This window comes from Salmo trutta, chromosome 32 (genome assembly GCF_901001165.1).
Source record: "Salmo trutta chromosome 32, fSalTru1.1, whole genome shotgun sequence".
In the NCBI taxonomy this organism is placed as follows: Eukaryota; Metazoa; Chordata; class Actinopteri; order Salmoniformes; family Salmonidae; genus Salmo; species Salmo trutta.
Window position 1 is genome coordinate 3,712,807 of NC_042988.1, and position 15,589 is coordinate 3,728,395.

The 15,589-nt window shown below is 43.5% G+C and overlaps 1 protein-coding gene across 1 annotated transcript; it reads right to left on the reverse strand.

Annotated features, from left to right (window-relative positions):
* Position 1: 1 nt before the first annotated feature.
* Positions 2-14,871, reverse strand: LOC115170800 (mitogen-activated protein kinase 1-like). The gene is made up of 9 exons (XM_029727105.1): positions 14,473-14,871; positions 12,793-12,975; positions 11,291-11,480; positions 10,669-10,785; positions 10,427-10,541; positions 8,949-9,080; positions 8,025-8,134; positions 3,973-4,101; positions 2-3,834 (listed from the first exon to the last, which is right to left on the reverse strand). Exons 1-8 carry the CDS (start codon positions 14,673-14,675, stop codon positions 3,982-3,984), a joined length of 1,170 nt encoding a protein of 389 aa, XP_029582965.1. The 5' UTR covers positions 14,676-14,871; the 3' UTR covers positions 2-3,834; positions 3,973-3,981.
* Positions 14,872-15,589: the final 718 nt, after the last annotated feature.

The following is a 15,589-nucleotide window of genomic DNA, read 5'->3' on the forward strand; positions in this document are numbered from 1 at the left end:
GTTTACCAGTATCAGGAATTTTATTTATTATATGTATATAATTCTGTTTCTTTGTTAATTGTTTAATTCATAATACCCATAGAATATACATCGACAATAACCCTCAATAGCTCATATCTCTGACAACCTACTCATATGGCATTTCATCTTCATTTAAAAGAATAAATGGGGAAAAATAGATTCCAGAAAGAGTGAAAACACTGCCAGTTATAGCACACCCATAAGAGAAACAAAAACATTAATACAAAAGAAAAAGATACAACTCCCTTGTGTTAAAAAAAAAGACCACCACTAACAACGATAGCAATAATAAGAACAGCCATTTAAAAAAGGACATTATTTAGAAACCGGCCTGACTATGCATTGTTTTTCTTCATGTATTGTGTGCGTGCGTGCATATGTGGTGTGTTTGTGTGCAAGGATGTGTGTATGCGCGTGTCTGTGAAAAAAAGTGAGTGATTGCGTATTGCAAACATGGTCCCGTTGGTTCATTCGCATGGTTCTCCGTTGAGACTGGCGGTCAGTTGGGTCGTGTTGCTGGTGGGGGGGGGGGTAAAAAGGGGTTGGGGGATAGTAAAGCAGCTTTTGGTCAGAGAACCACAGACAGGTCACAAGTATCCAAACATGCAGATAGAAATAACGGGAAAGCCTCTGGAGTGCGTTTCAAAAAGATTTTAAAAAACACAGACGCAGAGGGACACATACATACTGCCGATTGGAGTAGTGTCTGCTGTGTTTCAACCACAGACTATACAGACACACAATGAAACAGAGCGGACCAGGGTGGTCCACTGCAAAATGTGTGTTAAGACACTTTCGACACGCACACACTCAGTGTGACGGGCTCCAGTGAGCTTCCATGAAAAATCTGCCCAGAAAAGCAAGCAGATTAAAGAGGGAGGAAAGAACAAATTGAAGTAAGCGCAAAAGAGTAGGCTGATGTCTTGACTTAAGACTAAAACAGTTGAAAAAAATAAAATAAAAAACAAAAAAGGGGAAAAAGTTTGGTTAGCGTGGCAAAGTGCAGGTGCGCTGATTGAGAAACATGATTGACGCAAGTAACCCCTCTTCCCCCAACATGACTGACAGATGTCACTCAAGCAATGCTCCTCCACTTTAAAAATCAGATCTGCTTTCATTTCTAGCCATGATTGGGGAGGGAGGGGGGAGGAGGAGGAAACAAAAACTATTTACAGCAGGAAATAAGAGAAAAATTAAATGAGTAAGCAAATGGCAGCCAACCTGGGATGTGGTTTGGTAGGTTTCGGCCAATCAAAAGCGAGATAAAAGGGTGGTGGGTGGGACCTGAGGGGGAAAGCCCTTTGAGTAAAGCATGGCTGGTAATTGGGGTGTGTGGAATGGATGATACTGCCCATATGCACTGATCGATCAGCGGTGCGTTCAGTTCGCTTTAACATTTGCTACGTTGTGGAACGGTTTGTACTGACCGACACGTTTCCCAAAAATATTCTTGAACAGACAGGTACGTTTGCTCATAACTAACAGCGTTTTTAAAAGGGCAGTAGCCATGCTGATAGCGTTCCAACAGCATTGTGTCCGTTCAATTGAATGTAAAAACTTACTGAACACAGCCCTGGACTCATACTTACTCTCCGCCTCCTCTAAATGGCCAAACATAAGGATTAGAAGAGGCTAAACTGATCCCAGATCTGAAAGTAGGGCCACTTCTACCATGAATAGAGGCTTATAGCTTCTGAGGTGCTAAGGATGTGCTATGGCAAAATGAAGCGGTCCACTGTTAGATGTGAGTGGAAAATGTGACAGCGATGCGTTAAGCTCTGAGCGAAGCCCACCATGAAACACGGCACATTAGAAGGAAACAAAGAGCAAAATCAGCCACTAATTACCGTAGACACCATAACCGTGGCAACCATTATCAGTTTAACACAAGCGTAAATTAAATATCAGTCATATACATCTGCTGATTCTGCCTGCCACCCTCCACAACTAAATAACTGAATAGAGTATTTACAAATCACTGTCCTCCCTGAAACAATAACAGACACATGAAGGGAGGAGAGAGAGGGGAATGGCAAATAGGCAGAGAGGAGAAATTAGAATTTTCTAATATGGTGGCAGATTTAAAGTTGAATTTGGTGACATTTTGTTTTGGGAGAAGAGAAAAATACTATAGGCACCCCTCTTCAAAAAAGATTGCCGTTTTTCTTTAACCTCCCATTTTAGGACCGGTGAGGGTCTGTGGCATGTTGCTGATCGATGTTAGGTAGTCAGAGACTAGCACAGAGAATCACTGTTCTAGGCCATGTATTTCTATCTGAAAACTCTGACGTCCTCTTTGAATAAGTGAGGATGGAGATAAACCAGCTGTGGGTTACAGTACAAAGACGATTCAAGCCATTCCTCATCTCTCCATGCCTCCATCCCACTCTACCTTTGCCACTTTGGTACATTTCAAGAATGAATGCGTGTTCATTTAGATTAACAACATACATATTTCTAAACAAAAAAAGAAAACGAGAACAAAATATAAAACCACCAACATGCCGTTAAAACATAGGATGTTTGTTTCGCAAGTAAAGAATGTCTAGAAATCAATGTTCCAAAAAAAAAAAAAAAAAAAAAAAAAAACTCAAATATAAACTTCAAAACATACAAATACGACTCCTGACTGTTCATAAACATTCAAATAACGGTGTACAAACCAAACCTCCACGAGATCACTCAAACAAAAACCATTTATATGTACACATCTAACTAGCGCCTGTCTATTTCTTTCTCAAACAATAATTCCATGGAGCAAGACGGACAGTTAAGGGTGTAGGTTAATACAGTAACATATACTGTGACTAGTGAGAAAGAGATGGAAAGAACACACATTTACAGAGAGGGAAAAAAGAGAAAAGGCTCACAGGGACGAGAGTGGTAAATGGAGTTGGTCAGATGAAGTTCTTGCTTTTCAAACAGTACACACTCCTCGCAGAAAGCAGTAAAAGAAGAGAAAGAGAGAAGAGTCTCCTGATGGTGGTTAAAATGAGCGCAGTAGTACTTAAAGGAAATATCCACCCAAAACCATGAATTCCTATAATTTACAGTGTTAAATAACACTAACGTGAGGACAATATTTCTGTGAACAAATTTTTTTTTTTTTTTAATAATAAGGTTGGTAGCAACATGTGAAAATCTTGTGGGAAATCTGTTGCAGCTCAATTCGACAACAAAACCCACAATGCAATGCTCTCTCTATGGACTGGCTGGCAAGCTAGCTAGCTAGACAATAATACCAGAGTCAATACCAGCATGTGAAATAGTTAGTTGTAAAATTGCACTCTCACACCATGTTTAACCTAATATGACATAAGCAATAGCACCATGAAATGCACCATGGACTAAAGAGGCAGACAAATAGGAGATGTGGTGGACCCTCTATTTAATTACACATTTATCAAGGTGGGAATATCGCAAAAAATATGATCAATGGCTCATTCGAGACAAATATGACATGTATGATAGACGTTTTTGCGATCTAAAAGTCGAATTCCTATTAACTTCCAGTGTCGTGAGAGCGACTTTATCGCAATGCTACGACACACCATCCAAATTTCACATGAAAAAAACCCAGGAATCAATAGAACGTTGCTGAGATGCACAAAAACAATAACATTCAAAATGGGTGAATCTTTCCTTTAAGTAGACAACAGTCCCCCCCACCAAAAAAACAGCTTCCCCGCGAAATAAAATACTTAAAAATGTACATGTTTCTGGTCCTTTTTTTTGTATGCTGTATATATGTTTTTTTTTGTTTGTATCTTGTCATTTGGAGTCTCCGTGTGGCTTTGTCACTCGTCTTCAAAGCTGAAACAGATATGAACAGGAGATGAAAATGACAAGACAAAAAAATCACATCTAAAAGTGTTGCAGAATGCCCACCTATCTTTTTCAAAGATCTAGTAATTGTTATGGAGTGATGCGAGTGTATGTATGTGTGTGTACCTCTATGTCTCAGGAGCCCTGGTAGGTGGCCTGGAAGCGGAACGTCTCCTCAAAGATGAGCTCCTTCAGCTTCTCCTTAGGCAGGTCATCCAGCTCCATGGTGAAGGTGAACGGCTCCTCTGCTACAGGCTACACACAATGAAAATACTACACTGATCAAAAATATTAAAAAACGCAACATACAAAGTTGGTCCCGTGCTTCATGACCTGAAATGAAAAATCCCAGAATTTTTCATACTCACAAAAAGCTTATTTCTTTCAAATGTTTACATCCCTATTAGTGAGCATTTCTCCTTTGCCAAGATAAGCCATCCACCTGACAGGTGTCGCATATTAAGAAGCTGATTAAACAGCATGATCATTACACAGGAGCACCTTGTGATGTGGACAATAAAAGGCCCCTGTAAAATGTGTAGTTGTCACAACACAATGCCACAGATGTCTCAAGTTGAGGGATTATGCAATTGGCGTGCTGACTGTAGTAATGTCCATCAGAGCTGTTGCCAGAGAATTTAATGTTAATTTCTCTACCACAAGCCACCTCCAACATCATTTTAGAGAATATGGCAGTATGTCCAACCGGCCTCAACTCCAGACCACGTGTAACCATGCCAGCCCAGTACCTCCACAGCCGGTTTCTTCACCAGCGGAATCATCTGAAACCAGCCAACCGGGCAGCTGATGAAACTGTGGGTTTGCACAAGGGAAGAATTTCTGCACAAATTGTCAGAAACAGTCTCAGGGAAGCTCCTCTGTGTGCTCATTGTCCTCAACCGTGTCTTGACCTCACTGCAGTTCGGCGTAGTAACTGAGTGGGCAACTGCTCACCTTCGATGGCCACTGGCACGGTGGAAAAGTGTGCTCTTCCACCGTGCCAATGAATCCCGGTTTCATCTGTACCGGGCAGATGGCAGACAGTATGGCGTTGTATGGGCAAGCGGTTTGCTGATTTTAACGTGTGAACTGAGAGCCCCATGTTGGCGGTGGGGTTTTGGTATGGGCAAGCAAAAGCTACGATCACAATTGCATTTTATCGATGGCAATTTGAATGCACAGAGATACCGTGCCGAGATCCTGAGGCCCATTGTCGTGCCATTCATGTGCCACCATCACCTCATGTTTCAGCATGATAATTGTGTATCTGTACACAATTCCTGGAAGCTGAAAATGTCCCAGTTCTTCCACAGCCTGCATACTCACCAGACATGTCACCCATTGAGCATGTTAGGGATGCTCACAGCGTGTTCCAGTTCCTGCCAAAGTCCAGCAACTTCGCACAGCCATTGAAGAGCAGTGGGACAACATTCCACAGGCCACAATCAACAGCCTCATCAACTTTATGCAAAGGAGATGTCACACTGCATGAGGCAAACGGTGATCACACCAGATACTGACTGGTTTTCTGATCCACCCTCCTACTTTTTTTCTCTCCTTTCTCTTTAGGGTGTCAGATGCATATCTGTATTCCCAGTCATGTGAAATCCATAGATTAGGGCCTAATACATTCTTAATTTGGCTGATTTCCTTATACGAACTGTAACTCACTGAAGTCATTGAAATTGTTGCATGTTGCATTTATATTTTTGTTTAGTATATTTTGTTAAGTGTAATAACAGTATACAACAACTCCTAACAAACACCTTAGGGCGCTTTCACATCTGATCCTGGAGCGTTTGATACCCTGATCCGTAGGGATGTAACAATTCACCGATACGCATCAGTCCCTGATTCAAATGTTTAAGATACAACTGCATCGGTCCACGGACCCCAAACCGATCCAAAAGCAGCATGCAACGGTCAGAAAATCGTTTCAAACGTTAAGAATTGCCAATTCACATTGTTTTGTTGTTGCTCATATTACTTTCTACCCTCTGAAAATCTAATTTTGTGACTGATGCGTCCTCTTCTTCTGTGTCAAACTAACAACCCTAGGGAATATCAGTAGCGAGGGGTGCAACGGTACACATACTCATACCGAACCGTTCAGTACAGGGACCTCGGTTTGGTCCGCACTGCGAACCCAAATAAGTCAATTAAAGAAAATACAATTAAAACACTAGGCCTGTAGGCTATGCCTACGTTGCGTTGTATGCCTCGAGAAAATCTGAGCTGAAAAAAAATATTTCAGGCTATTCCGTTGAAACAACTAGATCCTATGTGAACATTGTAATCAAAAATAAAATCTTAAATTGGTGCATTTCAAACTGTCCTTTTGTGATGCGCAGCTGGAACCTAATTTTGTACAATGGCGAGTGGTGGGGTCGATAAACCAGAAGGATTCTCCATCGTTTAAAATCTCCAGTTTGGGAAAATGTTGGCTTCCCAGTAGATTATAACGGCAAATGGACAGAGAGAGTATGTTGCCACTGCTCAAATACAATAGCTTATGCAGCTGCCAACACCTCAAACAGTGTGGTGAAGAAGGCGCAACATCGCCTCTTCAACATCAGGAGGCTGAAGAAATTTGGCTTGGCCCCTAAGACCTTAACAAAACTTTTACAGATGCACCATTGAGAGCATCCTGTCGGACTGTATCACCGCCTGGTACTAAGCCACTGGTACTAAGCCAGGGCCAACCGCACCAGCATATGGTCTCACAAGGGGTCTGAGGATCTCATCTCGGTACCTAATGGCAGTCAGGCTACCTCTGGCGAGCACATGGAGGGCTGTGTGGCCCCCCAAAGAAATGCCACCCCACACCATGACTGACCCACCGCCAAACCGGTCATGCTGGAGGATGTTGCAGGCAGCAGAACGTTCTCCACGGCGTCTCCAGACTCTGTCACGTCTGTCACGTGCTCAGTGTGAACCTGCTTTCATCTGTGAAGAGCACAGGGCGCCAGTGGCGAATTTGCCAATCTTGGTGTTCTCTGGCAAATGCCAAACGTCCTGCACGGTGTTGGGCTGTAAGCACAACCCCCACCTGAGGACGTCGGGCCCTCATACCACCCTCATGGAGTCTGTTTCTGACCGTTTGAGCAGACACATGCACATTTGTGGCCTGCTGGAGGTCATTTTGCAGGGCTCTGGCAGTGCTTCTCCTGCTCCTCCTTGCACAAAGGCGGAGGTAGCGGTCCTGCTGCTGGGTTGTTGCCCTCCTACGGCCTCCTCCACGTCTCCTGATGTACTGGCCTGTCTCCTGGTAGCGCCTCCATGCTCTGGACACTACGCTGACAGACACAGCAAACCTTCTTGCCACAGCTCGCATATATATATATATATTTATATATATAATTTTACTTTTAGATGTGTGTATTGTTAGATATTACTGCACTGTTGGAGCTAGGAACACTGGCATTTCACTCCACCTGAAATAACATCTGCTAAATGTGTATGACACCAATAAAATTGGATTTGATTTTGACAGGCCGATATCACCCCAGTATTCCTACCACTGGAGCAAGACGGAAACGAGACCCACCTTGGTCTCCCCTCTGCATTGAAACAGCCCTTCGCAGCTGATTCTGACCGGGCCAAAGACATGACAAGAGCGACAGGTTCGTTTATAGCCACGGATGTGAGTCCATTCTCAGTGGTTGAGAAGAATAGGGTGTTTCAGCACCTTTTGAAAGTGCTTGCGCCACATCATGAACTTCGCCCTCTCGCACCCATTTCAGCAAACAAGTAGTACCTACTCTATATAAGCAAGCTGAAGTCGAAGTTGTCAATGAATGATCCAACGAACCTTGTTGCACTTCCTACATACTGTGTGGACGGACTGCCAGGGCTACAGAGAGCTACCTAGCAGTGACAGCCCATCACATTAGCCCAGAGTGGGATATGACAAGTACCGTGCTAGTGTGGGTTTTGTGAACTGTTACACGCCTATCAGTAGCCTAGTCAAATTGCGCACTGTGCCCAGTCACGTAAAATGTGGTCTATTTTTAGGTGTTGTGAAAGCAAAACACATTTTATTGTATTCTCAAAATGCTTCAGGAAACCAAACCAGGGTAAAGAATTTCATGTGAAAAAGGACTTTGATGGTTTCTGGACAGGGCACCTGAGTATGTGAGGGCACTACTGTATGTGAGGGTGGGCTGCTGCGGTCATACCTCGTCAGTGGGGTCGTAGTACTGCTCCAGATAGGGATGAGCCAGGGCCTCCTCTACCGTGATGCGCTTGATAGGGTTAAAGGTCAACATGCGGCCCAGCAGGTCCAGAGCTGGAGGGAGGAGAGGAGGGAGAGACGGGGCGTTGTTAAAATGTCTTGAACAGTCATTCTGATTCCATGTAAAAGCCTTTTGAGTAACTAAAATAACACCTATATTTGTTTTGGATAGAAATACTCAACATTTGAGAAAAATGTAACTTCCCCTCATGGCTAACTACCAGGAAGTTTGAAAAAAGGCTGAGTGAGTGTGGAGCTTACATTCATGAACTCACCTTGACTGACAGCTCTTTGAAACACGTCAATCAACTTGGATGCAGTGAGCAGTGTCGCAGTAAAATAATCTCAAGATCATTTTGTGATACACAAAACAACTCATGAAAAACATGATTTTTACTGTTCATGACCTTTAAACGGATAGTTCTTTCCAAAATCAATGGATTATCCATAAATACCACATGAAAGGGAAGGAGACACCTAATGTCACCATTTTAACTAGGTTGAAGTCTACACGGTGTACCAAAGCTCACACCTGACTAGGAGAACAGGGACCGCTAGTGAAGCTGGGATACAAGCATGTAATACTTGCAAATGTATTTGAAATCTGAATGTCTGCAATTTGTGTGTGTTAACATGTGAATGTGTGCGCACATGCATGTGAGCATGTGTGAAATAAACTAACAATCCTGTTTTACTTGCCTTTCTTGCACTAAACACTGCACTGACTTTGCTGATTGTTGCATTGTTGAGGAAGTTTCACTTACTATGACGGTCTTACCTAGTGACCCTAAGATGAATCCACTAAGTCACTCTGGGTAAGATAAATGACTATAATGTAATAATGTGTGTGTGTGTGTGTGTGTTCTACCCTTGCTGTCCGCCTTGGGGAACAGCTTGTTCCAAGGGATCTTGGGTTTCTCAGGCAGAGACTGCAGGTAGTTCCTGGCCTTCATGTTGATGATGCAGTTCAGGTCATCTGGAGTGGGAGAGCCAAGGATGCCTGCACAACCAATCACACACTTTACACCTGGGTCCTGTTCAGTAGGACACAACGTAGCAAACAGTTGGAAATACTTTGAAAATGGAAACTAAAATGTGACGTTTTGTCACACAACACAACGCCACAGATGTCTCATGTTGAGGGAACGTGTAACTGGCATGCTGACTGCAGGAATGTCCACCAGAGCTGTTACCGGAGAGTTTAATGTTCATTTCTCTACCGTGACGTTTTAGAGAATTTGACAGTACGTCCAACCGGCCTCACAAGCGCAGACCATGTGGAAGCAGGATATTCAAATTCCGCTTCCTCACCTGCACGATCGTCTGAAACCAGCCACCCAATGAAACTATGGGTTTGCACAACCAAAGAATTTCTGCACAAACTGTCAGAAACCTTCTCAGGGAAGCTCATCAAGCGTCCTCACTAGGGTCTTGACCTGACTGCAGTTCAGCGTCGTAACCGAGTTCAGCGGGAAAATGCTCACCTTTGATGGCCACTGGCACGCTGGAAAAGTGTGCTCTTCACCGATGAATCCCGGTTTCAACTGTACCGGGCTGACAGCAGACAGAGTCTATGGCGTCGTGTGGGCGAGCGGTTTGCGGATGTCAACAGAGCGCTCCATGGTGGCGGTGGGGTTATGGTATGGACAGGCATAAGCTACACACAACGAACACAAGCTGAAAATGTCCCAGCTCTTCCACGGCCTGCACGCTCACCAGACATGTCACCCACTGAGCATGTTAGGGATGCTCACAGCGTGTTCCAGTTCCTGCCAATATCCAGCAACTTCGCACAGCCATTGAAGAGCAGTGGGACAACATTCCACAGGCCACAATCAACAGCCTCATCAACTTTATGCAAAGGAGATGTCACACTGCATGAGGCAAACAGTGATCACACCAGATACTGACTGGTTTTCTGATCTATGCCCCTACCTTTTTTGTAAGGTATCAACATATGCATATCTGTATTCCCAGTCATGTGAAATCCATAGATTAGGGCTTACTGAATGCATTTCAAATGACTGATTTCAATATACAAAAGTTAACTCAGAATCTTTGAAATTGTTGCATGTGGAGTTTATATTTTTGTTCAGTGTATATGGCCAGTTCAGGTAAGTTTCGCCATGTCCACCCTTCTCACAGACAGAAGCCAAAGTCAAGGATAGTTCCAAAGGGTATTTCGGAAAAGAGCATACAGCAACTCATGCAAAAGTTTGAGCGAGTGTCGCACCCTACTCCATTTATAGTGCACTACTTTTGACTAGGGCCCATAAGGCTCTGGTCAAAAGAAGTGCACTAGCTAGGGATTAGGCTGCCATTTGGGTCGCAACATGTCTCTCTCACCCAGTATGTGGTTGAGCTGGTCCAGGTAATGCTTCCCAGGGAAGATGGGCCTGTTGGACAGCATCTCAGCCAGGATGCAGCCCACTGACCAGATATCAATGGACTTGGAGTAGCCCTGAACAACACACACGGAGTTAGTGTGAATGTGAATTCATGTGTTAGTACTATCAAAGAACTAGGAGTAGGCCTGACAGAGAAAACATGGTCCACAGACATAGAATCAATGCACAGTCCACACACACCTTGGAGTTGAGCATGATCTCAGGGGCCCTGTACCAGCGCGTAGCCACGTACTCTGTCAGGAAGCCTGTGTGGTCATGCTCTGGGTCAGCTATCCGTGCCAGCCCAAAGTCACAGATCTGACAGAGGAGGGTCGTTAAAATACGCAGAGAAGCATGCAGAAACACATACAAAACGTTTTCCAAAAGAATCATCTGAATAAATACGGGCCTGTTCACGCCAGCAAATCCCCACTAAGCCCTCTTCTGGTTACAGAGTAGATCATTTTCTTCACACAATGGACCCTAACCATTGGTCCACGGTTAGATTTCCCGACTCCCTAATGGTTATGATTGGGTGATACCATGGGCATATTAATAAGTGTCTCAGAGAAAAAGTGCTGATCTAGAGTCAGGAGCCTCCTGTCTATTAATTGACAAGGCAAAAATGACCATAGAACAGCACTTGTACTCTGAAACGCTTTATAAATATTGGCCCTGATCTTAGATCGATGGATAGGGGGTAGCTAACTGTCTTGAGGTCACAGTTGGAGTAAGTAGTAGTACTACTACAGTTATAGTGTTGGGGTTAGCAGTAGTAGTATTATAGATATAGGGTTAGTAGTAGTATTCTGGTTATTATTACCTTGAGGTCACAGGTAGTGTTGATGAGCAGGTTGGAGGGCTTGAGGTCACGGTGCAGCACGTTGGCAGAGTGGATGTACTTCAGGCCTCTCAGGATCTGGTACAGGAAGTAGCAGGTATGGTCGTTGCTCAACATCTGGGTCTTCAGGAGCTTGTACAGGTCTGTCTCCATCAGGTCCTGCACTATGTAGCTGGGAAACAAGGGGCTAAGGAGCCTAACGAACAGAGAGGGACCAAACCATAACCCATGTAATTCTGTTAGATCATAGCTTGTAAAGGTCTGTCTCCATGAGGTTCAGCCCTAAATAGCTGGGAACCAGCAGGGGGCGCCATTCAAAGGGACAAACGAGGATGAGGAGGTATATGACAGTTACGGGCACTACGGGCCAACAACCACATATCCATTTGAACATGACCGTAACCAATTCCATGTATTAAGTGTGAATTTCTGGCGGAGTTTTAGAAAGCATAAAGGCCTTCACACACCCATTGTAATATCGCGCATCCCCCCCCCGTATTGCTAACATTCACGTCGGCGCAGGTCCAATGAATTTGTTTATTTTCCATAGCATGGAATTATAACATTGAAAACAAAGGTTAATACATCAACCTAGGAACAAGGAAATACTGCACTCATGCAAAACATTTAGGGACTGAACATTATTTATAATGAGGGATACTTGGAGAAAATCGGACCACTGAAATTAAAATGGATGGCACTCCCTTCAGTAAAATATATTTGCACCCGACCCTCCCCTATACCCCAAATAATAATTAAACAAAGTGGATAGCAGAGGAAATGCATACCGTTTACCCTCACTCCTAAGACAGACCAGAGCCTTAGATATGCAGTTTTTGAAAGAGTTTTGTTTCGTAAGCATTATATAGCAACGTAGCAATTTTGATGCTGGCCAGAAGGCTGTGGGTTCGCAGACAAGGGTAGGGGTGAAAATACCTACTTTATAATAAATGCATTGCATAAATCTATCATGGTATTTGCAGGTCTGAGAAAAAAAAATTGCCTTTGATAAACCCATTCCATGCAAGTCATTTTACATGACTGGAGACAAGCAGAATATTTTTTTAATACCACACCAGAGCATGAGCTGAGTAGAGCGAGGAACCATGCTTGCGTAATTTTACAGAGTGGAAAGGATGCAACATTTTTTATTTTTTTTTAAATAAATGAGCATTGGCCTTCTCTCCCAATCCAATTTCGAGTCGGGTACTGTTGAGCTCTGGGCATGCTCTACCCAGCATATTTCGGTTCCTTTATCACTATTATTTAAATTAGGCCTATTCTGTTGTATTTATTTAGCCTACCCCACCACTAATAATGCGCAGAGATCACGCACAGTGAGCCAGCCAGTTTCCCCATTAGCCTCCGTCTCTGATTCAGATGGGTTGGGTTAAATGCACAAGACACATTTCAGTTGAATGCATTCAGATGTACAACTGACTAGGTATCCCCCCTTTCCCCTCCTTTTCTGGGTGAAAGAATACACGTCCCTCATGCACTCGATGCGGCGGGCCCTCAGGATGTCGTTGATGCCGATGATGTTCTCATGGCGGAACCGCAGCAGGATCTTGATCTCCCTCAGGGTGCGCTGACAGTACGTCTGGTGCTCAAACGGACTGATCTTCTTAATGGCCACGCGAGAATCCGTCATGCCGTCATGGGCCGAGCTGGGTGGGGTGGAGGAGAGAGAAGATAGAGGGAGAGAGATGGAAGAGGGGGGGGGTAGAGAGTGATGGGGAAGAGAGGGCTCCAGTTACAACCAGCACAATAAGCCCAGCACATTGCATGACATGGCAGTTCTTTATAATAGTGACAGTGCTGACTGACACTTGAGCATGAGCACAATGAGACAACCAACTAAGAGGAACCATTGCAGAAGAGAGGCTCATATTGAATTATTGAAGTTTGGCTATATTTAACAACTTAGCAAATATAACTGTCATGGAAATGTACAAGTTAAAATAAATATTCCGTCTATACACCATTTTGATTACATTCAGAGTGTGGTGTGTATGCTATGGTGTGCCCTAGGTAGTTGTGCATTTGGTCACAAATGTCAAGTATGAAATAATGGTGTAACACTTTACCTTGCCATTGTTTAGATAACTTGGATAAGGCAAGAAGTGCTTGCCATGACACGCAAGTCAAAACTTGCTTCGCTGACATGACATGCAGTATCAACAGTTCATCTAGGTGGTAGATAAACTGTTGATACTGCATATAGCTGGAGCTGTGAAGTGTGATTTCATTTACCATAAAAGGACCAATGAAAACATCTGCAATTGAGCTAAACGCAATCTTTGATCTTGCGTAAACAATTCTCACGCGCACCTTGTGCACAGTGCAACATTGCACAGAAAACCTCGCGAGACATTTTCTACAAGAAAACAAGTGGTATCGTCAGTGAGGTTGGTTAACTAACCAACGAACTATATAGTTCGCTACCGGTAACTAACTAGCTAGTAACAGTTGGCCAATCAAAAAACGACTCACGCGGTGTGAACGATGAACTGTTTATACTGTATCAAGATTACAAAGACCTGCGCAATCACTTCCTCCCACTTCCTGTATTGAAAAAGATTTTGGCAGCCTCATAATAACCACGCCTATTAGCGACTTAGCTAGTTAGGTGGCTAATTGTAAGATAACGTTTGTTAGCTAGCAAGTTAGCCTGAGCTGCGGTTATAATATAGCTAGTTAGTTTGCAAACCAGCTAGATAGCTAGCGTTGTTTGCTACAAAATGACGTATAAACTAGATTTTGCATTTTATGCTATTGTGAACATTACTGGGATACAATATGTGGGCATCAGGACATACTAAAACCACAGTGCGTAGCTAGCTAGTAGCGAATTACCTACTAACCTAACTAATGTAGCTAGCTAGCTAAGTGAGCCAAACGCTGGCAATCTGTTGCTAACTAGCCAGTTAACTACGTAGAAATAGTTTATCACTACCAGTGGTAACGTTAAGTGCAATTGAATACACAACAAGGGTATGCGCATAATTGTGCGTTTACAGCCAGATGGTTGTTATTATGTCAATTAATAGGCGATATGAGGAGGCAGTGAGCTAGCCAACGCCTTCAGACGAAGCTTAGCTGGCTTGTTTTTTTTTATACTGAAGTCAACGTTTTTACGGCGAACATCGTGTATTTTCTCTTACCAAACCATTCCATAGGCCCCTTCCCCGATGTACGAGAGGTTGACATAGCGGGGGCCAACGTCAAAGTTCTGCCCCTTTACCACCTCCAACACGGGCTTTATCCCCGCAGCTCCAGTCGCTCCCTCCGGCGCAACAGCCCCGGCGGCACCAGTATTCGAGCCTGTGGCTCCAGCCACCGCAGCACTGTTGCTCGAATCCGCCATGATTCAATCTAGAAATCTACTATTTTCAGTCAATATTTGGGAGGGGGCCTAGCGCAACTCTAAAATTGACTTCAGGTTGATAGAAAGGTTAAAAAATATTTCCTTGGTTCGTTTCGTTGACGGATGAAGACGAGTCGTTCAGGGCCCCCCTCCAGAGCGTGTAAATGGATTCGTTTCTAGTTCTTCTTCGTAGTCTTCTTTGCTTTGGACTTTCAGCAGCGTTTGACATTCCAACTGTGATGCGTTACTGCCACCATATGGATGGCAGGCTGAATAGAAAGAATACAACTGAACCCCAATAAAAGTGATCCAATGTGATGTTGATTGTGATAACAAACTTTATTTTCCCCACACCCAGGACATTTTTATTTATTTTTACCACACATTTTACATTTACATTTCAGTCATTTAGCAGACGCTCTTATCCAGAGTGACTTCCAATTATTGCATTCATCTAGGGCCTCCCTAGTGGCACAGCAGTCTAAGGCACTGCATTTCAGTGCAAGACATGTCACTACAGACCCTGGTTCAACCCAGCAGAGGTGGAAAAAGTACCAAATTGTCATACTTGAGTAAAAGTATAGATACCTTTATAGAAATTTGTAAAAGTAAAAATCACCCAATAAAATACTACTTGTCTAAAAGTATTCAGTTCTATATACACTGCTCAAAAAAATAAAGGGAACACTTAAACAACACAATGTAACTCCAAGTCAATCACACTTCTGTGAAATCAAACTGTCCACTTTGGAAGCAACACTGATTGACAATAAATTTCACATGCTGTTGTGCAAATGGAATAGACAACAGGTGGAAATTATAGGCAATTAGCAAGACACCCCCAATAAAGGAGTGGTTCTGCAGTTGGTGACCACAGACCACTTCTCAGTTCCTATGCTTCCTGGCTGATGTTT